General features: G+C 43.5%; 1 pseudogene and 2 gene segments (V, D, J or C); all 3 read left to right on the forward strand.

Annotated features, from left to right (window-relative positions):
* The first annotated feature begins 396 nt into the window (after positions 1-396).
* On the forward strand, positions 397-2,557 carry LOC124512379 (disintegrin and metalloproteinase domain-containing protein 24-like; annotated as a pseudogene).
* An 11,864-nt stretch (positions 2,558-14,421) lies between these two features.
* On the forward strand, positions 14,422-15,949 carry LOC124512380 (immunoglobulin heavy variable 3-23-like). The segment is given in 3 exon segments: positions 14,422-14,482; positions 14,583-14,896; positions 15,908-15,949. Coding segments are annotated over 3 exon segments (402 nt in total).
* A 6,858-nt stretch (positions 15,950-22,807) lies between these two features.
* On the forward strand, positions 22,808-23,547 carry LOC124512381 (immunoglobulin heavy variable 3-74-like). The segment is given in 2 exon segments: positions 22,808-22,915; positions 23,015-23,547. Coding segments are annotated over 2 exon segments (579 nt in total).
* Positions 23,548-27,361: the final 3,814 nt, after the last annotated feature.

Raw genomic sequence — 27,361 nt, forward strand, 5'->3', positions numbered from 1 at the left:
GGTCTCCATAGGAGGAAAAGCAGTCATCCATAGAAAGTGACCCAGCAGTACCACAGGACATGGAATTGGTAGAGAAGTTCAGGATGTTAAAATTTCATGTCCCATATTCATTAGCTGGAGGAAAGATGGAGTGTGTTGAATAGAGCCATGTCTCTGGGTCCAAGTCCTTACTATGTCCATGTGAGCACGCTTGAACTGGCTCACCTGCTTCTCCCACATCCACCCCAGATGAACTGTTGTGCAGGGTCACACAATGCCACACCCTGGGACTGTTACTAACCCCACAAGTGGATCCCTGGTGCAGGGTGCTGGCCACCCGGTACAGCCCTCTGTTCTGTCAGATGGCCTAGACCTCACTTTGCTGAGGATCCTCCATTTATCCATTCTCACTGGCAGATGTCCCTGAGCAGGGGCATGAGGCTGGCAGAGGGCCAGGTCACCTTGAGGGCGTCCCTCTTGCAGTTTGCACTCTGGGCAGTGCTGGCTCCTGTCCAGGGTTCTCAAGGTCATCCCTCATGGCGCTACATCTCCTTGAGGTGGTAATTACAAAGAAGGAGCTGCACAATGGCAAGGGCATTCAGATGACTGGTTGGCTGTCCTGTAGCCTATGTTTTGGGACAAGAGACCCGTTATCCACATGTGGCCAAAGAAACCCTTTAGGTCCAGACATCTGCTGATGATCACTCAGGATAACTAGAGAGACTTGCAGATGGACTACCCCTCCATGTCTCCAGACTGTGACTACCTCGGCTACCTGGAGGAGATTCCTCTTTCCATGGTCACCATGGACACGTGCTATCAGGGCCTTGAAGGTATCTTGAAGTTGGATGACCTTGCCTATGAAAGATGCATCAGCGATTCCCAACATTTGAACACATTGTTTATCAGAGAGTGGCAGACACCAATGCAATGGGACCTACTTATAACCTGGGATATAAGGAGCATAGGGAACACCCTGTTCCTCAAGCAAAGGCCAGTGTAGTGTTCATGATCTCTACTAAGTTTAGTCATCCCATCACGGAATTTTGCTCTCAGACCCTAAACAATATACAGTGTGTTCAACCACGTGTCAAAATGTGCCCAATTCCTAATAAGGCTAGTAAGCTTAATTGACTCATTGTTTCATGGGATTCATGTAAGTTACTATATTGGTTTCATGATAATTTATAATGAGAGAGATCCAGCTAACATGGGCAAATATGTGTTGCATCAGAGTCCTTTTTTTTCGATACTATGAGTCCAAGGGTTTTCGAATTCTTAAACCACATTCATCCTTAGTTGCGATTTGAGATGGATCCCATGAAGTTAATTTCAGTCCAGTTGTATGTAGTATATGCCATCCACAAAGCCCCATCATGATGGGTTATTTAGGCAGACATTATTTACTCATGTCTGTCATAGCAACACATCAGATTGCAAAAAATATTGGTTTGTGGGTTGACACTGATGAATATGCTTGCCAGAAAAGGTCCAACTGCATTAGGACCCAATTCTCTTGTATACCTCAAGCTTTCAGTAAGTGTTCCTTCATTCATATGCACTACATGATCAGTGGCAGATTAGGCAAGTGCCTCTTCAACATCTAAATGGTGCATTGAAATAAAAGCCTGACCCACAATCATTTCGGAAACTACTTAGCTGACCCAGGCAAGCATTGTGACTGCAGCTCCTTAGAGCAGTGCTATAGCAATCTATGTTGAATGAGTGATTGTATTTTAACCCCTGGGGACAAATGTAATACCAGCAGATGCTATACAAACTGCACCGATTTCGATGCTGGGACACTTGACAGGCGAATCCAAAATATATGTGATCTTCCAGAGTCCTGCCGTGGGGTGTCCTTGTCGGGCCCTGATGACTTCCATTTGCAAGATGGAACCCCGTGCACTGAAGAAGGCTGCTGCTATCATGGGAACTGCACTGACCACACTATGCACTGTCAAGAAATCCTTGCAAAATTTCTGGAAAGGTGAAGATGTCTTCTAGACCATAAATCAAAAAAGCAGCCGACATGGACACTGCAGAAGACCCCGGGGAATTCATCGCTGAACCTGTTCCCATACAGACGTGCCATTTGGAAGGCTGCAGTGTAGGAATGTCACACATCTCCCTCAGCTGCAAGAGCATGTTGGATTCCATCCATCTGAGATCTCAGGGTTCTGGTGTTTGCGGTTGGATTCATGTCATAGCACAACCGATATTGGTCATGTGAAAACTGGTATGTCATGCGCTCCTGGAAACATCTGTCAGGATACCTACTGCAGTCGCAGTGTGGCTCAGCTGAACTGTGACTGTATCCTGGAGAAATGCAGTCACAGAGCGTCGTGCAACAATAACAGGAACTTCCATTGCCACATAAGCACCCTCCATGGTGCACTGGACGAGGCACTGGTGGGAGCACAGACAGTGGACCCCTCCAAGAAGAATGCGGCCAGTCAGGCAAACTCATGAATCCCTGTTATATCTCAGAGCGGTTTTTGGTCCCATTTAAGCCATAATAGCTGCATTCCTTGTGGTGTCGCCACAAATGTCAAATTATCAACCCCGAGAAACTTAAGGGACTGATTGTTGCTGACGACAATCCATAATTAGCCTCCTGACTGCTGAACAACTATAGACAATCCAACTGGCACATGTGTGAAAATACAGTAATGAGGCTGCAGAGCTGACATCCACGTTTCGGGGGTCTGCAGGAGACACAGGGGTTCAGGCACATCAGGCTCTGACACACATCTCTCATGGCTCACTGACCAGAACGCTGAAATAAAACTTAAAAACTGCATGCTTGTGGCCTCTACGTATATATCTAAGCTTCCAAGAGCCCAAACTGAGCCCGAGATTATGTGCAGAGGACCTGAGTCAGCATCAGGGTCTTGAACTGAGGTATATGCTTCCAGAATTAAGAGACGTTCACACCAGCTCTTTCAGGGACAAATTCATGAGTTGCCTCCAAAACTGTGCGGTTGCACACTGAACATTTTCTCATTCTCCAGGTAATCTGTTTTCCCCCAGTCCCAATGTGGGTTCAGGATAATGGAGGGCTACCACCCACCCACACTGCCTGTTCCACACTGGGGTGTCTGTGGGCTGTGAGGGAAGGGGACTGGCATTAGGTTCCACCTAGCACAAGCTGTGCCTCCCTGGAGACAAAATTTCCAAATGTGGGAGACTGAGACCATGAGACTGAATGGAGCACCCAATGAAATGAATCAGAAAGGCAGGCACAAGTGCCTGTGGATGACTCTGGCATCTAGTTGGAGCCCAACGAATGTGAATCCCTGCTCTCTTTCTCTTGCCTACCTTTCAGTGAGTTTAACCTTAGATAAGGATCTGCCTCGGATTCCACCTTGGTTTTCTGAGAGCCTTCTCAAATAACCACACAGAGGTGAGCCTGTGAAAAGTTAGGGACTTCAGCCCCATCCATTCTCAAGTAATCAGGTACTTGCTACCCTGTTTTCTATGTCCTGATCACTGGGACTGTGGGAAGAAGGCCTGCCCTTACCAAGGTCCTTGTGTACCCTTGCTTCTGGGCCCTGTGAGTCATAAATTCTGTGCCTCCATTTCCTTTGTTGGGGGTGCAGTGAAACCGCACCTTGAGTCAGGAGGGCCCCATGCATCTCATGTATCCAAAGCCAGAGCTCAGATGCCTAGGGAGCTGCCTGTCCACGCCCTGAGCAATGGCTCTTGCCTAATCCTTCAGCAGGATACAGTCTACATGTTCTTAAATTTGTACAACAGCTGGGGTCCCCAACACATTTGTCCCCAGGGATGGGATTGGGGGTCTAGGTGCTGCCCTCCAACAATGTGTTAGCACTGAGAATGGCTCACTCGTTCCTCACCCCCACATCTCAGCTGCTCTGGGAAGGAGCTGGAGCTTGCCAGTGGTCTGTAGCGTTGTTTTGGGCTGATGACAGGTGTTGCCAGAAACCCCCACCCTATGTTACCAGTGCCAAAAATGGTCAGACTCCCTGCAGAGACCAACAATCAGGCACCATTCTGGGGTTCCAGAGGTGTGTATTTCCTACTCATCTCCAAGTGAGATATTGCTGGACACCGAAGACCATATCCCTAGATTAGTGTCAAAGAAGACGCCAGCTGCTGGGTCCACTGTGTTGCAACCAGTACCCTGGTGTTGTGTTTGCTTAGCCACGCCTACATAGTGACAGAGGCAACACCACCAGGAGCATCATGTCTCCCTGGGCGGAGGACATGACCAAGGCATCCTCCCCCTACTGGCTGCATTCCTCACTGCTGCTGACAATGGCTCCCTATTTAACAGGTGTTGTCGGGGACACCTCAGTGTGGGAGGCCTCAGCACACGTGTCTGGGAAGAGCTAACTTCTATCCCAGGTCCTCCCTGTCAAGACCACTACACCAACATATCCACGGACCAGTGTGAAAGAGAGAAATGGTGACAGGCACTACACCATCATGAAAATGCAAGGTTTCCTGGAATCATTTGTCCAAAGGGAGGGAGACAAGGACATTGATTGGCTCTCGTGGGTCTTCACAATTGGCTCCAAGCTGTTGCTTTAAGCACTTGACATACTACAGCTGTCTGGATTGGTCCAAGTACCCCAGATTCATAAATCACTGAAAAGCTCAAGGTATCAATGGCCTGTGTACTTAGAGACAACCTACGGAGCTTCCAGTCTTTTCACTGTATCAAAAGGCTATCACAATCACACCGAGGCACCGATCAGGAGACACAGACTATATAAAAAGGGAAGGCTTTGATGAAGAGTCTCCCCAGGGCCCCAGAGCCCACAGAGGTAGGAAGGAAGAAGCTCTGATTCTCCAGACTTGGATTCTTATGGCACGACAGCACAGGCCTACTGAGAAAGGTCAAGCCAAGGTGATGTAATCCAACTGTAAGATAGAATGGGGACAATTCAATGGGTGTGGGTTTTAATTTTTTTTTCCTTATGTCATGTGCCCATGGGCCCTTGTCCATTTCCACCTGGAGGAGAGGCACTTGACAATAGAATCTAAGGAGTTCTTCTTGAAGGACCACTCTAATCTTAAGCCTTGTGCCAATACAATTCATGGAAATACCAGCTTTAGTGTAGCAGGCATTAGCATGCATGCCATAGTCAGATGTGAAAAGGAGAATTTTCAAGAAGCCCAAGACTTCTTTGCTGCAAATGCTGATGGGATCACCACCTCCATAGATAGGAGCCCACAGGAGGGTCCCAGCAGTGCCCCATTCAAGGGGTGGAACTTCAACCCAGATCTCTTGCTCTAGAGATGATTCCCACACTTCTCTTTATGCACAGCTCTGAGAAGAGGGGTTCCTAGTGACTTAAACTCAGGACAGACAAAACACAAGTCAGAAACTTTGATCAGACTCTTTGGGATCTTCAAGAGAATGCTGTTCCTACCCTTAGGGTGGGTGCCATCACTTCTCTGGACATGACAGCCCTGGTAGTGGGGAGCTGGGATCCCAGTGGGTGGGGAGATGCCAAGGCCACTGCCTAGGGACCCGGAGGTCTGTGGAGTATGTCCTTCCTCCTGGGACAACTGCCTGTACATTTCTGTAATTACCCTGTAGGACACAGACACAGACAACACTTTTTTTCTCTCATTGACCCTGAAGCCAAGGTACAGTGCTTCCCAGGAACCCCTCCAAATATAAGTGTGGTGCTCTTTAGTTTACCAGGTATAAAGGGAGTGATAGTAGAAGGGTCTCAACATCCCTTTGATGTCACTATTGGAAGAATCTTTACTGAATCTCTTTTACCAACAGTGGCCCCTTTGACCCTGCATTATCTGGTTAATGATGTGGATGCCCTCACATGCCATCAAGGCCAGTGGGAACAAACCCAGTGCCTGGTTTTCCTTGGGGAGCTACATATCAGGAGTCTGTTGGACTGCAAATTGCACCCCCCCACATCCAATTAAGACAGTATATGTACATCAATATTGTGTGCAATAGAGGACTGAGTAATTGCAGCCCATAATTCAAGATTTACTGAAGGAGGGAGGACATTAAACACACCATTTCTCCTTTCAGTCTGCCCACTTGACGGGCATTAAAGCCCCCTCCTAACAGGTGGTGTTTTACAGTTGACTACTGAAATGTAAATGCCCAGCTGTCCATAAGATGGCTCAGATTCCCAAGACTGTCAAGGCAGTTGAGGGTATCTAAAGGGCCACAGAGGAGACTCTGTCATGACTGAGCTAGCCAGTATGTCCCATTCAGCATCGATGACCAAGGAGTCCCAGCCACAGTCTGCTCTCAACCTGTACATCTCTACCCTGCTGCCTTGGGAATTCCGTACAGTCCAAACGTGCCAAGATGTTAGCCTGACCAGCTCATGTAGAGCCTGTCATGAGTTCCCACTGGTCTGGGCAATTGAGGGTCATTGTCACTGGTCAATTATCATGCATTCCTGAAACTTTGTGAGACATGGGAGGCCTGCAGCCCTTCAGCAGCTATAAGGTGGGTTTTGTCACCTGACTGAGCTACTCCAGATTTTCGGTCTACTGTCATATGACTTGTGCATTTAGGCAGCTTTACCTGGAAGTGGCTGAGCTATGCCACTTGATACACAGGTTGTCTGAGTGCCAATGAAACATTTTGGGATCTGGAAAGTGTTTGTGCCATGGGGGTTACCCTGGCGCACCTAGTGACCATCTGGCACCAGGTTGCCTTGCTATGTCACTGAGAGAGAGAACCCAGCACCATGACTGTCTTCATACAAAGGGAAATATTCTCTCCCAATACTTCACCTGAGCAAAGGACCATCCTGAAGCTTCCATCAAAGTTGTGGTCCCAGTCAATGCAGTGGAAGGAAAGGCAGAGTGACATTGTCGTGCTGTTTGTGAATACCACAGCCTTCCATTTGTCCATCCACATGGTGCATTCACCTGCTTGCATTGGCAGGAAATAACACTACTTTGGGGGCTTACTTGCTATCCTGATGTCAAAACAATTGACAATCAGACTGATTATTTACTGTAGACGGGACTTGGAAAACTGCTGTAAGGGTCTGTGTCTGACCTGCTGAGATCACTACACAGGTGAATGGGGCAGATGCAGTCTGAAGACAGACAGTCATAGAGGTTCAGAGGGAGAGCAGGAAATGTAGTCAGTCTTTTAATAGTGGAGGAAAGGGTAGGCTCCATTTTAAAAAGTTTTTTTTTTTTTTCCAGACAGGAAAGAGCCAGAAAATGAAATTAGGTGGAAATGCAGTTTTTTTTTTTTAATTTTTTTTAACGTTTATTTATTTTTGGGACAGAGAGAGACAGAGCATGAACGGGGGAGGGGCAGAGAGAGAGGGAGACACAGAATCGGAAGCAGGCTCCAGGCTCCGAGCCATCAGCCCAGAGCCTGACGCGGGGCTCGAACTCACGGAGTGCGAGATCGTGACCTGGCTGAAGTCGGACACTTAACCGACTGCGCCACCCAGGCGCCCCGAAATGCAGTTTTTTGATCCATGACCTACTATGTGATGCCATGTGCTTCCGGAACCTGGGAATTGGCTCTGGGAATCCTTACCAATGGTCATCATGGGGATGGTCATCCACGGTCTTGACAATGGCGATCTGGAACTATTTTGCGCAGCTTGCGTGAATCCAGAGGAATCTTTCCCTAATTCTGATGGCAGTGTAGTCAGGAGTTCATCATAAGGTCTTTCTCAGCGAGGTGGCACTGGGTGCTCTCTGAAGACCTGATGAGCGTCCCATATTCAGTAGAAAGGGTGGCAAAGCTAGTCTGTAGCAGAGGCCATGTTCTTATTGTCTGTGGATGATATGACCCAAGTGAACTCTTGGACATGGCAATGCATGGCATCAACTTGGTCATATAAGTTATCATGAAGTTCAATCAGTAAGAAAGGGTTAAGGATTCCTTTCTAAAATACTATTGCAAAGGGGTCAGTCCCTGCCTTACATTTGGAGCATTACCAATCTCATTAAAGGCCAAGGACAATGATTCTGGATGTTCCAGGCCAGTTTCCAGGCTGATTTTTCCTGAAGGACTTTTGTGTCTCGTTTTTCATGTTCCATATCTGTTCCCCTAACCCACATATCCTCATCGTCCTCTTCTGTGATGATTAAGGATGATATGGGGTATGAAAATGTATTTATCATCCCCAAGTCTTTGTAAGTACATAGTATGTCTATGTGCTGAAGTGAGTTCCTTAGTCTGGCTAAATCCATAATGGAATGGCATCCAGGAACCATTTCAGGTATTACATTCTTCACCACAGTCGTGGCATTGGCATGTCCAGTCAGACAGCATCAGTCCATCCACCAAACATTCGGCCATTAACCAAAGAGGAAGCCAATTTCTCAAATCCATCTGGAGAGCCCCAGTGGGCAGGGAGGGGCTAGAGGGACTCCCTAGGGCCTGCTGATATTATACAAAACTTGGAGAGATTTACAAGTAGTGCCCTGGGAAATAATTTAGTCAGAGGTTAAGTGGATGCCTGGGAAGAACCCACTGTCTCTCAGTTTCTTAATTATCCCATCTCATGGGGTTGGGGCAAGACCAAAGGAGAGAAGAAAGGGGCCTCAGCAGGCCCACTCAACCCCAATGTACACCCCATCTGATCATTATCTGTCCACCTGTCTTTTCCCATTGTGAGGAACTTACATGACAAACAATAGTCCAAGTCAGGGAACAAGGCAGGCTTCTAAAGTGAAGGAAAGGACAGGGGCCTCTGATCTTGTCTGTGTATTTGACAGTCTTGTGAGCTCTGTCAGTCGCTGGAGAGTCAGTGGCAGTCTCCTCATGGTTTGGGCTGGAGAGTGCCTGTTAGCAATTTTAGCAGAAAGATCAGTTGCGTATAATAGGGCAGCAATTATAGGCCTGCTGGCAAAATGTCCTCTGTCCTCTGGTACTCATGGCGGTTAGGACCTGTGGGATTTCCAGAGGGTGCCAACAGCCCTGAGACTCCAGCGTATGTTTGGAATGCCTGTGAATAGTGGCGGTCTTTCCCTTTGCAGATGTGCAAGCTTGTGAAAACCTAGGAGCGCAGTGGCTTAAACTGATTTTACAGCTGGCAGAGAGGACGCCTGGAGTACTTCTAGTAGGGACACTGGCCTGAGTGGTTCCTATGTTTCCCCACATACAGAAGCCATCACAAAATAGAAGTCAGGGTGGGGCACCTGGGTGGCTCAGTTGGTCAAGTTATGGACCTCAGCTCAGGTCATGATCTCGCAGTTTGTGAGTTCAAGCCCCACATCGGGCTCTGGACTGACAGCTCAGAGCCTGGAGCCTACTTCAGATTCTATGTCTCCCCCACTCTCTACCCCTCCCCTGCTCACACCCTGTGTCTCTCTGTCTTTCAATAAGAAATAAGTGTAAAAGAAAAAAATTTTTTTTAAAAAAGAACTCAGGGTTGACCACCAGATGTCCCAGAAACCATTCCTGTAGCTGAGAGCAATCGTGTGGAATGAAGTAGGGTCTCCCCTTTTAAATTTTTTTAATGTTTATTTATTATTGAGAGAAAGAGTGTGAGTTGGTAGGAGCAGAGAGAGCGAGGGACACAGAATCTGAAGCAGGCTCCAGGCTCTGAGCTGAAAGCACAGAGCCCGTTGCAGGGCTCAAATTCACAAACCGCAAAATCATGACCTGAGCTGAAGTAGGATGCCCACCAACTGAGCCACCCAGGTACCCCAGGTCTCCCTTTTTAGGGAGGGGAGTGGGATAGCCTGATTTAAACTGTTAACATGACACAAGATGATGGGGGGGTTGGTCAGTGGCCAGCGGGTAGGTAGGTGGTGGGCCTGGAAATTACAAACTTGTCAGAGGGGAATACAGAGGTGAGTGGGGATCCAAATGTATCCAGACAGCAGCTGTGGGGGTGCAAGCATGCAGTGGGGCCTGATGGCCCAAGGTCTAATTTTCATGGGAAAAAAGTTATAGGACATATCCGAGAGGCACAGGTTGTCACAGAATACCTGCAGCCACTCCATTTCCATGGACCGAGAGGTGAAACATGTTATTGATATTCAGACAGCTGAGAGTTCAGGGTGTGCACAGAGCGAATATTAACACTTTAAAGTAGGTTAATGACTCGGAAAGCCACGAAAAGAAATCTTTGGCAGCATCAGGTAGGGGTGAGGGGCTCACAGAGACAGAGCAAAGGCAGTGAAGTTAGGGGTCCTTGGAAAGCAGTAGCCAGGTTTCCTTAGAAGCTTATGCAATGCATTTTTGTACCAGTGAGAGGGATGTGAAAAACTGACAAGACACTTTGTGGGGAGTTTTGAAGCACTGTGACATAGTCCTCGTTGGCAGTAGCTGTTTGCAACCGTGGATATTAAGAAGACAGGAAGGTGTATGGCCCTGTCTGGCTGGTGCTTAAGGGGGTTGGGGGAGTCTGCAAGGGCTCCCTGATTCCTTTGGTAATAGAGTGACAAGTCACGGACATACTAAACAAGAGTGCAGCCTTGGGTGAAGGCACAGAATGTAAGTTGCCTTCTACAACTTGGAGTAATATTGAGCCCAACTTAGTTGCCTTCCCCAAGCATACATGAAAAGAGAACTTGTGAATCAGAGTGCAATGGCATTGACAAGAAAGTTGAGCAGATGTTCATTCCAATAATGCATCTTCATCACCAGGAATTGAGGCATGAGTGGCAGCCCGGTTAGGGACAAAAGATGGGTGTGGGGGGGTAATAGATGACAAAAGACTTTATGGTCCCTACATTGTACAAATCAGTGGCCTTGCCTTCTGCATCAAATTCTGTTCTTTCTTTACTCACAAGATCAGGGTGTTACACGGTGAGGAGGTAAAGCAAGAACATCCTGCGGTAACAGAGTCTATCACAGGGCCAGGTCCTCCCTCTGCAGCAAGACAGGGCATCTGGCTACTGATGGGTGGGGGCAGTTCCTTTCTCAGGCCCCCTGAGCACAGGCTCTGCACTGGGGGCAATTCATCCTCTTGTGCATGTGAGGCCCAGACACTAGTGGGCACATCTTTAAGACTCATCCTCTGAGGAAAACTTTGAATGGAGGTGGGTCTCCATTAGGGAAAGGGGGAAGCTTGAGGTGTGGTCTGATGGCCGGGAAATGAGAACACCTTATTGTCCCTCCTGCATTTTGGATATTAACTCCTTTTCAATATTTTTTATTGTAATGTCTACCCTCCCATAGACTGCCTTCTAGCTCTGCAAATATTTGCTTGCCCCTTTTCTAGTATGGTGTAGTCCCCCTTACCTGCTTTGTTCTCTGTGACTTTGCTTTTATATCAAATCAATCATTCTCAAGTGAATGTCATCACGTTTATCTTTCATGTTTTCTTTGAAGGCATTTAGGCTCAAGTGTTCTTCTTAATCCTTCATCCATTTTGAGATTTTTTTGTGTCGACGTATATGTATGAAGCAAGATTATGGTCAAATGTTATTATTTTGCATGTACATACCAATACTATTTTTTAATTTTTACTTTGTTTTTGAGGGAGAGAGACAGATCATGAGTAGGGAGGCACAGAGATAGAGGCAGCAAAAGAATCCAGGCCCTGAGCTGTCAGCAGGAGCCTGATGTGAGGCTCGAAGCCACAACCGTGAGATCATGACCTGAGTGGAAGTGGGATGCTTAACTTACCGAGCCACACAGGTGCCCCTAGTCAACACCATGTTTAAGATACACTATCCTACCCCCACTGTGCATTGTTGGAAATCTCGTGGAGGATTTGCTGACTGCATCTGCAAACGTCTACTTCTGGGCTCCGTAATGAGCTCCACTGGTCTAAATGTCTCATTTGATGCCAGCAGCACACTGTTGTGGTTAATGTACCTCTGCAATATCTTTAGAAAGAGAGAAGTGTGATGTCTCCAGGTTCTCTTGACGTCATGACTGTTTTGTTGCTTCCATGTGTTGTGTGCTTTCATATGAATTGTATATTTTTCAGATTCCTTTAAAAACTCATTGGCATTTTTATTGACATAAAAAGATAAACATAAAAATAACAAAAAAAGATAAAGCAGACAGAAAATAGAGACTATCACAAATACAGAAAACAAATCAATTACATAAAAATTTGTATTTGGAAAAGTATGTAAAATTTGAAACAAATAGGTAGCCTGGGGAAATAGGGAAGACTCAAACAAATGCAATCAGAATTGAAAGAGGAGACATAACTGAACTAAAGACATGAAAAGGATCATTAAAGAAAAACTTTGGTATTTATATATAAGCCAACAATTAGATCACCAAGAACAAATTATACATTTTTTTTTTAATTTTTTTTTCAACGTTTATTTATTTTTGGGACAGAGAGAGACAGAGCATGAACGGGGGAGGGGCAGAGAGAGAGGGAGACACAGAATCGGAAACAGGCTCCAGGCTCTTAGCTGTCAGCCCAGAGCCCGACGCGGGGCTCGAACTCCCGGACCGCGAGATCGTGACCTGGCTGAAGTCGGACGCTTAACCGACTGCGCCACCCAGGCGCCCCTCAAATTATACATTTTATGCCATAATGTAGTCCACCAAGACTATTTCATGGAAAAATACAAAATGTACAAAGGAAAAATTAATAAGATTTCTCTATCTAAAACCTCACCCTCCAAAAAAATCTGCATAGGAGTCCATGGCTTTATTAAAACTTCTACTAAGTATTTAAAGAGGAATTAATGCCAATATTTCTCAAACTATTACAAAACACTGATAAAAAAAAAACAGCACTCCCAAATGAAATTTGTGAGGACAGCATTGTTTTCACACCAAAACCAAAGAAAGACACCACAAGAAGGGAAACTACAGTTCACTATTTCAAATGAACATACATGCAAAATTCCTTCACAAAATCTGAGCATACTGAATTGAACAGAACATTGAGAGGATCATACAACATAATCCAGGGTGATTCACTCCAAGGATGCAAGGATCCTTCAACACACACAGATGCATAAATGTGATCTCCTCCATTAACAGAGGGAATGATTGAGTCAAAACATTAGACAAAATTCAACACATGTTCATCATTTAAAAAGAACCCAATTAAAAAGGAACTGAAGGAAATTACCTCCACATGATCGTGGCCACTATGAAAAGCCCACACCTGACAGCATATTGAATGGTAAAATGCTGAAGGCTTTCCTGTCCAATCAGGAGCCAGGCAATGATGGTCACCCCTAACATAAGTATTCCCCATGATAACGTGAAGAACACATATGCCACCTCAAACTATGTCATCTTGTCACACTGCTTATTTGGGTGAAAGTCACTTGAGAAATAGTCCAAGTACACTCAGACTCTCCATTGTCCCTTGACAGCAGGATAAATCTCCCTCCCGTGTACCAAGAGGGAAGAACCATCGTTAGCACCAGAATAAGGAACACAGGGACAAGAAGGCTATGCAAACAAACCTACTTACTTGGTGACTAACATAATACCCCAAACTTAACTCTTGCCAAATCCAATGTTTTGTTGTCTGAAAGTCACAAGTGCCACCTGCTTTGTCCTTTCTCTGGGTGTCATATCATTAGGAAGGCCATGCACTTACAAAATGAAATTTATTCTCTCCTGTAGATATGTCTTATGTCAACTGAATCCTTACACTGGTTAAATCCCAGAAGAAAAGAAGGGAAAAGCTTTCTTCTCCTACAATTGGAAGACGTAACCAGAAAAAAATAGGGAATAAAAAAAATAAAAGACATTTAAATCAGTAATGAGGAAGAAAAATTACTTGTTTGCAGGTGACATTGATCTTAAACATAACAAAACCCTAGAGATACCACAAAAAATATTAGAACCAGTTTTTTTAAATGAGGAAAAGAGCAGGATGCAAAATGAACAAAGAAAATAAAAAAATAAACCACCTGTTATTCTACACACCAGCATGGAAATACATGCAAAATAAATAACAAAAGTATACAAGTGAAAATGGCACAGAATAAAGTATTTTGGGTTAAACTTCAAAAAGTATGTAAAAAAAAAAAAAAAAAAAAAAAAGGACGTTAGAGTGGGAGAGAGCCAAAGCATAAGAGACTGTTAAAAACTGAGAACAAACTGAGGGTTGATGGGGGGTGGGAGGGAGGGGCGGGTGGGTGATGGGTATTGAGGAGGGCACCTTTTGGGATGAGCACTGGGTGTTGTATGGAAATCAATTTGTCAATAAATTTCATATATAAAAAAAAATAAAAAAAAATACTTGTAGAGTGAAAATGATCTTTGTTGATGAAAGACCTGTAAAAATGCACACAGGACTGCAAATATACCTGTACTCACTGAATACAATTATTCAAATTGTCACAGCACCATCTACACAAACTAAACTACAAGTGCATTCCTAACCCTGTCGTTCATTTTTAAAGAATCAAAGCTAACACTGGAGCTTGATATATATGTCAGAGCACATGCAAATAGGGTCCTCTCTGTGCTGATTAAACCAGCCCATCCCAGACTCTGCAGCTGGGAGGGCAGCCCCAGTCCCGGGAGTCCCAGGTGTTCCCAATCTCTGATCAGGACAGAACAGACACCTCACCATGGAGTTTGTGCTTGGCTGGGAGTACCTGGTTGCTCTTTTAAATGGTAATTCATGGTGAACTAGGGACACTGAGTCTGTGAATGGATATGAGTGAGACCAGTGGATGTGTGACAGTTTCCTGACCAAGATGTCTTATGTCTGCAGGTGTCCAGTGGGACGTGCAGCTGGTGGAGTCTGGGGGAGACCTGATGCAGCCTGGGGGATCCCTGAGACTCACCTATGTGGCCTCTGGATTCACCTTCAGTAGATATGGAATGAGCTGGGTTCGCCAGGCTCCAGGAAAGGGGCTGCAGTGGGTCTCAACAATTAGTAGTGGAGGTAGCACATACTATGCAGACTCCGTGAAGGGCCGATTCACCATGTCCAGAGACAACGCCAAGAACACGCTGTATCTGCAGATGAACAACCTGCGGGTCGAGGACAAGGCCACATATTACTGTGCAAGAGACAGGTGTCTTGTGTCCATGAAATACATTCAGACCAACACTAAACCATCCCACACACCTAGAAAACTGATTGTGGATTAGCACAACAATCTGCACAACCTGAACCACAGAATTCAACAAGTACCTGGCGTGGAGAGGGGACCTTGGGGAGCAAGAACCTGCAGGAAGGGAGGTGCTTTTGCAGGCGGAGAGATGACGGAGACTGGGGAGTGGGGGAGAATAAAGGAAAAGCACCCCTCCCCAAAAGCAGCTGGAGAGAAAGTGGAAAATTGGAAACAGCCACAGGGACTAAACTAAAAAGGGAGAAAGGAGAAAGGAGAGTATGTAAATTCCACTAAGACTGTAAAAAAGGGGAGTGCAAAGGCTGCAACTCCACAGCTCAATACCTGGAGGTGCTCTGATGGGAAGGGAGAATCCCAGGAACAGAGTGGGGTCCAGGATGTTCTCAGGCCACACGGGGAGAGGCAGTTGCACTGCTGGAAGGACATTTGGAGGAGACTGCCAAAACCATCTGGTCCCAGCAGACCCCAGAAAACGGCTACATTCGCTGGTGCTGGAACAAGGTCGTTTAGGGTGAAGCCTGGTGCCAGACGTATGTTGCGATTTTCCATAATCCATAAAACGCTGCTGCTGCACTCTCTCGTGAACGTTTTCTTGGGCTGGCTGGCACCTGGCCACAGTCTCGGGCACCGACAAAGCAGGGTCCAGCAAGCATTCCTAGCTGCAGCCGATTCGGCCATTGCTCATTCGGCCATTGCTTGGTGAGACCCTCCCACAGAGGGGCAGAACAGGTCAAAGCCACGGTCCTTTGGACGTAAGGGACCGGGGAAAACAGCCGCGTCTGTGACAAAACTTGGGAGAGAGGTGCGGCCTGGGGCCTGGTCACGGAGAGTGAAGGAGCAGGGAGTGGACAAGGGCTGAAGACAGAGGATGGGTGCGCAATTGTTGATCCAGGAGAACAGACTGGGTAGCTGGGTGGTGCCATTTTCACCTCTCCCGCGCATGTGCATTCGCACCTACAAGCACCGCAACAATCCACCCCAGGAGCCTAAAAGCGCCATCTAGTGGAGAGTGGAGCCATTACACTGAGACCCGCCCAACTGGGCCAACAGGGCTCCTCAGGAACACAAGTCTCACTGCCGCTTACTTTATGGACTAGAAAGAGCTACATAGACTGACATCTAGGGGATAACGAAGTAATTTCAGTCCTACTTCAATCTGTTAGCCAGTTCATCTAGTCAATTTTCTTTCTTTTTTTCTTTTTCTCTTTTACACTCCTTTTCTTTTTCTTCAATGCAGAAACAGAAAAAATTATTTTTATTATCAACTATTATTAAAAATATTTTTCTTTAATTTTTATTACTATATTTTTTACATTTCTGTATTTTTTTTCAAATTCTATTTTACTTCTATCATTTTATTTTACTCAACCTCAGTGTATTCCGGTTTTCAAATTTCCACTTTCCTTTTCATTTTTCTTTCTTTTTTTTATCTTCTTTGTTTCTGTAGTTTTTCTGAAATGCAGAATGAGAAAAACTTCATTTTACTTTCAATTTCTATTAAAAATATTTTTCCTTAATTTTTTTACTATATTGATTGCTTTTATGTAAATTTTTTCAAATTCTATTTTACTTCCAACATTTTATTTTAGTCTACTATGGTGTATTCACTTTTTGAATTTTCAAATGATTTCCTTTTTTTCCGTTTTGTATCTTTTTTCTCTTTTTTGTTTCCTCTCTTTTTTCTAGAATACAGACAAAGAAAAAATCACATTTATTTTTAATTTTTATTAAAAATATTTTTTTTATTTTTTCTACTATATTCTTTACTTTTCTGTATATTTTTTAAACTCTATTTTACTCCCATCCTCTCATTTTAGTCTACTTCAGTGTATTCATTTTTTCAAATTCTCAAATTATTTCCTTTTTTTTCTCCCCCTCCCATTTTTTTCTCTAATCTGTCAAACCACTTTCAACACCCAGAACAAAACATACCTAGGATCTAGCATATTCCATTCAATTTGTGTGTGTGTGATTAATTTTTAATTTTAATATTTCTGTAATTTTATCTTTTAATTTCAATTTTGCGAACTCATTAATTCCTTTTCTCCCTTCAAAATGACAAAATGAAGGAATTCACCCCAAAAGAAATACCACAAAGAAACGAGAGCCAGGGATTTAACCAACACAGATACAAGCAAGATTTCTGAACCCGGATTTAGAATCACAATAATAAGAATACTAGCTGCAGTCAAAAATAGATTAGAAGCCCCTTCTGCAGAGATAAAAGAAGTAAAAAATAGCCAGAATGAAATTTAAAATGCTATAACTGAGCTGCAATCACAGATGGATGCAGCAGTGGCACGGATGGATGAGGCAGAACAGAGAATCAGTGTTACAGAGGACAACCTTATAGAGAATAGTGAAGCAGAAAAAAAGAGGGAGATTAAGGCAAAAGAGCAAGATTTAAGAATTACAGAAATCAGTGACTCATTAAAAAGGAAAAACATGAGAATCATAGGGGACCCAGATGTGGAAGAGACAAATAGGGGTGGAAGGGTTATTTGGGCAAATCATAGCGGAAATCTTTCCTAACCTGGGCAAAGACACAGACATCAAAATCCAGGAAGCACGGAGGACTCCCATTAGATTCCACCAAAACCGACCATCAACAAGGCACATCATAGTCAAATTGACAATGTACTCAGGCACGGAGAGAATCATAAAACCAACAGGGAAACAAAGTCCATAACTTACAAGGGAAGACAGATCAGGTTTACAGCAGATCTATCCACAGAAACTTGGCAGGCCAGAAAGGAGTGGCGGGATGTATTCAGTGTGTTAAATCAGAAAAATATGCAGCCAAGAATTCTGTATCCAGCAAGGCTGTCATTCAAAATAGAAGGCGAGATAAAAAGATTCCCATACAAACAAAAATTAAACGAGTTTGTGACCACTAAACCAGCACAGCAAGAAATTTTAAGGGAGACTCTCTGAGGGGAGAAAAGATGAAAATATATCTGTATAAATAAATAAATACCAAAATCAACAAAGCTTAGAAAGACCAAAGAACACCACCATAAACTCCAACTCTACAAGCATCATAATAGCAATAAACTCCTATCTTTCAGTACTCACTCTAAATGTCAATGGACTCAATGCCCTAATCAAAAGACACAGGGTAACAGAATGGAGAAGAAAACAAGATCCATCTATATGTTTTTTACAAGAGACCCACTTTAGACCTAAAGACGCCTCTAGATTGAAAATAAGGGGATGGAGAACAATCTATCATGCTAATGTTCAACAAAAGAAAGCCGGAGTAGCCATACTGATATCACACAATCTAGACTTTAAAATAAAGACTGTATCAAGAGATGCAGAATGGCATTATTTCATTCATAATCAAAGGGTCTACCACCAAGAAGACCTAACAATTGTAAACATTTATGCACCAATTGTGAGAGCACCCAAATATAGAAATCAATTAATCACAAACATAAAGAAACTCATTGATAAGAATACCATAAGAGTAGGAGACTTCAACACCCCACTCACAACAATGAACAGATCACCTGATCAAAAAATCAACAAGAAAACAATGGCTTTTAATGACACACTGGTTAGGACTTAACAAATATATTCAGAACATTACATCCTAAAGCAACAAAACATGCATTCTTCTCCAGTGCACATGGAACGTTCTCCAGAATAGACCATATACTGGGACACAAATCATCCCTAAGTAAGTACAAAAAGATCGAGATCATACCATGCATATTTTCAGACCACAATGCCATGAACTCAAAATCAACCACAAGAAAAAATTTGGAAAGGTAACAAATAATGAGAGACTGAAGAACCTACTAAAGAATGAATCGGGCTAACCAAGCAGTTAAAGAAGAAATTAAAAAGTATATGGAAGTCAATGAAAATAACACCACAACGCAAACCTCTAGGATGCAGCAAAGGCGGTCATAAGAGGAAAGTATATAGCAATCCAGGCCTTCCTAAAGAAGGAAGAAAGATCTCAGATACACAACTTAACCTTTGACTAAAGAGCTGGAAAAAGAACAGCAAATAAAACCCAAAACCAGCAGAAGACAGGAAATACTAAAGATTAGAGCAGAAATTAATGCTATCAAAAGCAAAACACAGTAGAACAGATCAATGAAACTAAAAGCTGGTGCTTTGAAAGAATTAACAAAATTGATAAACCACTATCCAGTTTGATCAAAAAGAAAAAGGACCAAAATGAATAAAATCAAGAATGACAGAGGAGAGATCACAACCAATACCACAGAAATAAAAACAGTAATAAGAGAATGTTATGAGCAATTGTATGACAATAAAATGAGCAATCTGGAAGAAATGGACAAATTCCTAGAAATATATACACTACCAAAACTGAAACAGGAAGAAATAGAAAATTTGAACAGACCCATAACCAGTAAGGAAATCGAATTAGTAATCAAAAATCTGCCAAAAGACAACAGTCCAGGACCAGATGGCTTTCCAGGGGAATTCTATCAAACATTTAAGGAAGAGTTAACACCTATTCTCTTTAAACTGTTCCAAAAAGTAGGAATGGAAGGAAAACTTCCAAACTCTTTCTATGAAGCCAGCATTACCTTGATTCCAAAAACAGACACAGACAACACTTAAAAGGAGAACTATAGACCAATTTCCCTGATGAACATGAATGCAAAAATCCTCAACAAGATATTATCCAACCAGAAAACATTAAAAAATTCTTCACCACGAACAAGTGGGATTTATACCTGGGATACAAGGCTGGCTCAATATCTGTAAAACAATTAACGGGATTCATCACATCGATAAAAGAAAGGACAGGAACCATATGATCCTCTCCATAGATGCAGAGAAAGCATTTGACAAAATACAACATCCTTGCATGATAAAAACCCTCAAGAAAGTAGGGATAGAAGGACCATACCTCGAGATCATAAAAGCCATCTATGAACGACCCAATGCTAATATCATCCTCAATGGGGAAAAACAGAGAGCTTTCTCCCTAAGGTCAGGAAGAAGACAGGGATGTCCACTCTCGCCACTGTTACTCAACATAGTATTGGAAGTGTTAGCCTCTGCACTCATACAACACAAAGAAATAAAAGGCATCTGAATCGGCCAGGAGGCAGTCAAACTTTCACTCTTCACAGATGACATGATACTCTATATGGAAAACCCAAAAGACCCCACCAAAAAACTGCTAGAATTGACTCATGAATTCAGCAAAGTGGCAGGATATAAAATCAACGCAGAGAAATCGGTTGCATTCCTATACACCAACAATGAAGCGACAGAAAGAGAAATCAGGGAATCTATCCCATTTACAGTAGCACCAAAAACTATAAAATAAATCTAACCAAAGAGATGAAAAATCTTTACACTGAAAACTATAGAAAGCTTATGAAAGAAATTGAAGAAGACAAAATATGGAAAAAGATTCTATGCTCCTGAATAGGAAGAACAAATATTGTTAAAGCGCTGATAGTACCCAAAGCAATCTATATATTCAATGCAACCCGATCAAAGTGACACCCACATTTCTCACAGAGCTAGACAAATAATCCTAAAATTTGTATGGAACCAGAAAAGCCACCGAATAGCCAAGGCGATCTTGAAAAACAAAACCAGGGGCGCCTGGGTGGCGCAGTCAGTTAAGCGTCCGACTTCAGCCAGGTCACGATCTCGCGGTCTGTGAGTTCGAGCCCCGCGTCAGGCTCTGGGCTGATGGCTGGGAGCCTGGAGCCTGTTTCCGATTCTGTGTCTCCTTCTCTCTCTGCCCCTCCCCCGTTCATGCTCTGTCTCTCTCTGTCCCAAAAATAAATAAACGTTGAAAAAAAAAAAAAGAAAGAAAAACAAAACCAAAGCAGGAGACATCACAATCCCAGACTTCAAGCTATACTTCAAAGCTGTAATCATCAAGACAGCATGGTACTGGCACCAGAACAGACACTCAGGGGCATCTGAGTGGATCAGTCTGTTAAGCATCCGATTTTGACTCAGGTCACGATCTGGCAGTTCGTGAGTTAGAGTCTCACATCAGGTTGTGTGCTGACAGCTCAGAGCCTGAAGCCTGCTTGGAATTCTGTGTCTTCCTCTCTCTCTGACACTCCCCCGCTCATGCTCTGTCTCTGTCTCTGTCTCTGAAAAGTAATAAATAAATGCCAAAAAATATTAAACAAAAAAACAAGAACAGACACTGAGATCAATGGAACAGAATACAAAATCCAGAAATGGACCCACCAATGTATGGCCAACTAATCTTTGACAAAGCAGGAAAGACTATCCAATGGAATAAAGACAGTGTCTTCAGCAAGTCGTGCTGGGAAAACTGGACAGCAACATGCAGAAGAATGAACCTGGACCACTTTCTTACACCATACACAAAAATAAACTCAAAATGGATGAAAGACCTCAATGTAAGTCAGGAAGCCATCAACATCCTCGAGCAGAAAGCAGGCAAAAACATCTTTGATCTTGGCCACACCAACTTCCTACTCAAAACGTCCCAGGAGGCAAGGGAAAAAAAAGCAAAAATGAACTACTGGGACCTCATCAAAATCAAAAGTTTCTGCATACTGAAGGCAACAATCAGCAAAACTAAAATTCAACTGACAGAATGGGAGAAGATATTTCCAAATGACATCTCAGATAAAGAGTTAGTATCCAAAAATCTATAAAGAATTTATCAAACTCAACACCCAAAACACAATCCAGTGATGAAATGGGCAAAAGACATGAATAGACACTTCTCCAAAGAAGACATCCAGATGGCCAACCGACACATGAAAAAATGCTCCACGTCACTCATCATCATGGAAATGCCAATCAAAACCCTAATGAGATACCACCTGTCACCTGTCAGAATGGCTAACATTAACAACTCAGGCAACAACAGATGTTGGCGAGGATGCAGAGACAGGATCTCTTTTGCATTTTGGGGGTCAACCCAAGGTGGTGCAGCCACTCTGGAAAACTGTATGGAGATTCCTCAAAAAAATAAATAGAACTCCCCTATGACCCAGAAATTGCACTACTAGTTATTTATCCACGGGAAACAGGTGTTCTGTTTCAAAGGGACACATGCACCCCCATGTTTATAGCAGCACTATCAACAATAGCCAAAGTATGGAAAGAGCCAAATGTCCACCGATGGATCAATGGATACAGAAGAAGTGGTAAATATATACAATGGAGTATTACTTGGCAATCAAAAAGAGTGAAATCTTGCCATTTGCAACTATGTGGATGGAACTAGAGGGTATTATGCTAAGTGAAATGAGTCAGTCAGAGAAAGACAAAAATCATATGACTTCACTCATATGAGGATATTAAGAGACAAAACAGATGAACATAAGGGAAGGGAAATAAAAATAATATGAAAATATGGAGGGGACAGAGCATAAGAGACTCATAAATATGGAGAACAAACAGATGGCTACTGAACGGGGGTTGTGGGAGGGGGGATGGTCTAAACTGGTAAGGGGCACTAAGGAATGTACTCCTGAAATCATTGTTGCACTGTATGCTAACTAATTTGGATGTTAATTTTTAAAACTAAAAATAAATACTAATTAATAATAAAAAATATTAAAATATTTTAAGAGAAAATAATGCGTGATCATGCTGTTGAGGTAAATATTTCTTAAAGATTATGCCGAAGCCTCCATTAATAAAGGTAAAATTCCAAAACTGAAAAAAAAAAGAATTCTTCATATTGTCACACAGCCATCCACACAAACTAATATTGAAGTGCTTCCCTAACACTGTCATTCACTTTTACAGAATCAATCTAAGTCTGGAGCTTGATATATATGTCAGAGGACATGCAAATGGGGCCCTCTCTGTGCTGATAAAACCAACCCAGCCCGACCATGCAGTTGGGAGACAAGCCCCAGCCCCAGGAGTCCCAGGTGTTCCCATTCTGTGATCAGCACAGAACGCACACCCCTCACCATGGAGTTTGTGCTGGGCTGGGTTTTTCTGGTTGCTCTTTTAAAAGGTAATTCATGATGAACGAGGGACACTGAGTCTGTGAATGGAAATGAGTGAAACAGTGGATGTGTGACAGTTTCCTGACCAAAATGTCTTGTGTCTGCAGGTGTCCAGTGTGATGTGCAGCTGGTGGAGTCTGGGGGAGACCTTGCGAAGCCTGGGGGGTCCCTGAGACTCACCTGTGTGGCCTCTGGATTCACCTTCAGTAGCTACTACATGCACTGGGTTCGCCAGGCTCCAGGGAAGGGGCTGCAGTGGGTCGCATATATTAATACTGATGGAAGTAGCACAAGCTACGCAGACTCCGTGAAGGGCCGATTCACCATCTCCAGAGACAACGCCAAGAACACGCTATATCTGCAGATGAACAGCCTGAAGACCGAGGACACGGCCACATATTACTGTGCAAGAGACACGGTGAGGGGACCTCACTGGGAGCCCACACAGAAAACCTCCCTGCAGGAGGGGATCAGCACCACCAGGGGGCGCACACTATGCACAATTCTGCTTTGTGTTGCCAGGAGCAGGTGCAGATGGAGGTTACAGGCAGGTTTCCTGTCAGGGTCTGGGGCTTCCTGTCCACACAGCAGTTTCCTCAGGGAGCCTCCCTGGTTATATGATTCTGTGTTTACCTATTAACTCTCTGGATTAGCAACTGGGTTGTCATAGGGAAACTAGACTAACATGCACAAAGACATAGTTGTTTGCACTTGGTTACTCCAGTCCCTCAACATGAGTGAATTACAGATTTCCTGAGGCACAACAGCTGCACCTTTACAGGATTCCCAGATGCGCTCCCTGTACAGCCAGGACCACAGGATCCCACAGCTCCTCCTTATCCTCACCCAGCCCTTCTCCAGGTCAAACAACGTGACACTTTCTTCATAGCCCTTTGCTACTCAGGACTTTAAATGAGCTACAGCTTTATTCAATTACTCCAAAGGAGAAACAAACAATCTCCATGTATTAGTCAAGATTCCCCTGAGGAACACAACCCAAAGGTCATTGGTTTCCATGACTAAATATGTTGAGAAGTCCCATGGTCTACTGTCACAAGCTGAAGACCCAGGAAAACCAGTGATGTAATTCTTGTCTGACTAGTGTCTAGTCTCAGAACGTGGAGAGCTGATGATGTAACTCTCAGAAAAAGGGCCAGAGGAGACCACTATTCCAGTTCAAACAAGCACATGGGAAGTAAAAATGAGGGAATTCTTCCTCCATCTGCATCAGATTCTATTCACAAACTTAATGGAATGGGTGGTGCCCAGGCAGACAGAAACCATGGATGGAAATGCCAATCTCTTCTGGAACATATCACAGACATCCACAGAAACAGTGGTGAATCCGGGCACCCATGTCACAGTCAAGATAACCTATAAAGATAATCATGACAAGTCAACCTCCTGTAAACGTGGAGTTCAAAGACTGAAGATTTAAAAGTCGATCCCATCATTGGGGTGGAGTCTGGTGGGCACAGCAGTGCTCCTGTGGAGGAGGGCAGAGGCCCATAAGGGGAACTGTGGTCTGAGTATCCCCTGGGCCGCATGAGGAGAGACAATTCCCTTCGTGGAGTGCATTTGGGATACGGGGCATTGCCTCTCATAGGACAGGAGAGCTGACAGGCACTATTAAAATTCCCTGATCATTAGCAGAGGAGCCTCTTCTGAGAGCAGCTAGCTGGACGCTGCCTTCTGGTTGTTCTTCACCATGTACTCCAAGCCCCTAGTGTTCATGCAACTGCCCATCTGGGGTAAACCAGCTCAAGGCACAGCACATCAAGACCCTCTCCCAGAGGATCAGTTGGGTCCCTGTCATATTGAGTTCACACAATTTGGACTTTTCAAACCCAGCTAGAGCTCCTGAGATAAAACATAAGAGCCCTGTGCCACCAGATGGGCCGATGGCTTGGACACAGACAGGATGAAAGCAATTCTGACGGAAGCCTGGGACCCACAAGTATTCTCTCTGTGTGAGGGCTTCCTGAACAGGGGAGGCTGGGAACTCCAACTCCAGGGACTAGAGAGGGAGCTGATGCCAATATTTCCTCCCACCAATCAGCATGGACAGATTTCACTCAGCAGCACATCATCCCCAGTGGAAGCTGAGCCACTAACACCAAGCTCCACCTACTCCAGCTCTCATCAAGTGCTTGCTTACTAGGAAAGAGTGCCTGGCAACCAGACCACCATTGCACCCCTTTCTCCAAAGACCACCGTAAACCCCCACACGCACCAAGTCAGCTGATCATACAGTGAGGCATATCCTCACCTCTAGGGGAGATAGAAATTAGCCTCTTTTAACAAGCAGACCAAACACACCTAGTGAAAACTCACAACACTGGGGACAAGGTCCAACACTCCCCACTGGAGGCAAGGAGAAAATCTGCAGAGGACTCTCCTGAGGGACAGAGGAGCCAAAACACGACAGCACAGTGCCATGGAACATAAAACAAATGCTTCATGAAGTGTCAGGCCCTGGACAGTATGTGAACACTTCTCAATAAAGATACTACCCTAGAAGCAGAAAAAATAACAGGATTTTCTAAAACATTTAAGAAGGCAGAGACATAGACAACAACATGATGGAGGAATTCATCCTAAAAGAAAAGATGATAAAAGGTCATTGTGAGGGATATAATTAAAACACATAAACTAATGTGCCTCAAACAGAATTTCTAAAAACTCTCATAATGAAACAGGATTTTCAAAAAGTATCATAAGGATACTAGCTGTGCTTGAGGAAATTATATGAGACATGAGGGATACCCTTACTGCAAACAGAAAAGACCTAAAAACTAGTCAGGATGAAATTTTAAATGTTGTAACCGACATGTGAAACTGATTGGATATAATGACCTCAAGGCTGAAGGAAGCAGACAAATGAGGAAGGGACATAGAAGATAAAATTATGGGGGAAATGAAGTTGGAAAGAAGAGGAAAATTAAAATATTGCATCACAAACGTACACTTAGGAAAATCAGCAACTCCATAAACTGTAATAACATTCTTTTGAAAGGGTTCCCAAAAGAATAAGAGGGAGAAAAAGGCGGATACATTTTAGCTGAGTGAATTATAGTGAAAATTTCCACAAGCTGGGGAAGGAAACAGACATCCACATCTAGGAGGCAAAGAGAACACCCATTAAAATAAAAACTAAAATAAAAAGCAGGCCAACACTGAGACATATCATAGGAAGAATGGCAAAACATTCAGATAAAGAAAAACCATAAAAGCATCAACCAAAAGAAGTTGCTAACTAACAAGGGAAGATTAAGAAAAAACTACGGCATGTGTCTCTACAGAAACCTTCACGCAAGGAGGGAGTGGCATCATATCCTCAACATGCGCAATTGAAAATTATGCAGCTAAGAATACTTTCTCCAGTAAGGCAGTCATTCAGATACAAGGAGTGATAAAATTTCCCAAACAAACACCAAAGGAGTTCATGGCCTCTAAATCAGCCCTGTGAGAAATTAAAGGGGACCCTTTGAGTGGGAAAGGAAGACTAAAAGTAACAAAGACTAGAAATAAACAGAGAAAATCTCCAGAAACAATGACTTTGGAGGTAACACTATGCAACTAAGTTTATATCTATCAATAATTACTGTGAATGTAAATGGACAAAATGCTCCAATCAAAAGACATAGGATACCAGAATGGATAAAAACAAATACAAGATCCTTCTACACACTGCACACGATTGACTCATTTTCAACCTAAAACACCTGTAGATTGAAAGTGAGGGGAGGGTGAACAATTTATCATGCTAATGGACGTCAAAAGAAAGTTGTAGCACCATACTTATATCACACTACCTAGTTTTCAAACCAAAGTTTGTTACAAGAGATCATGAAGGCAGTATATCATCATAAAGGGGTCTATCCAACAAGAAGATCTGAAGCTTTAAATATTTATACCCCAAAAATGTAAGCACTGAAATATATAACTCAATTAATAAGAAACATAAAGAAACTCATTGATAATAGACAATAGTAATAATAGAGAACACTAACACTCCACTTACAACAATGGAAAGACAATCTGAGATGAAAATCAATAAGGAAACAATGGCTTTGAAAGACACATGGACTGAATGGACTTCACAGATATATTCACAACATTCCATCCTAAAGCACCAGAATACACATTCTTTTTGAGTGTGCATGGAACATTCTCCAGAACAGATCACATACTATGTCACAAATCAGCCCTCTACAAGTACAAAAAGACTGAGATCATTCCATGCGTATTTTCAAACCACAACACTATGAAACTTGAATTCGACCACAAGAAAAATTTGAGCAACACCGCCAACACATTAGGTTAAAGAACATTGTAGTAAAAGCGGAATGAGATGTTCAGGAAATTACAGAAGCACTAAAAAATACATGGAAGCAAACGAAAATGAAAACATGCCAGTTCCAAACCATCTGGATGCAGCAAAGTTGATGGAA

Source organism: Lynx rufus, unplaced genomic scaffold, assembly GCF_022079265.1.
Source record: "Lynx rufus isolate CCGP_SWC_20201006 ecotype Redwood Valley unplaced genomic scaffold, mLynRuf1.p SCAF_17, whole genome shotgun sequence".
Taxonomy (NCBI): domain Eukaryota; kingdom Metazoa; phylum Chordata; class Mammalia; order Carnivora; family Felidae; genus Lynx; species Lynx rufus.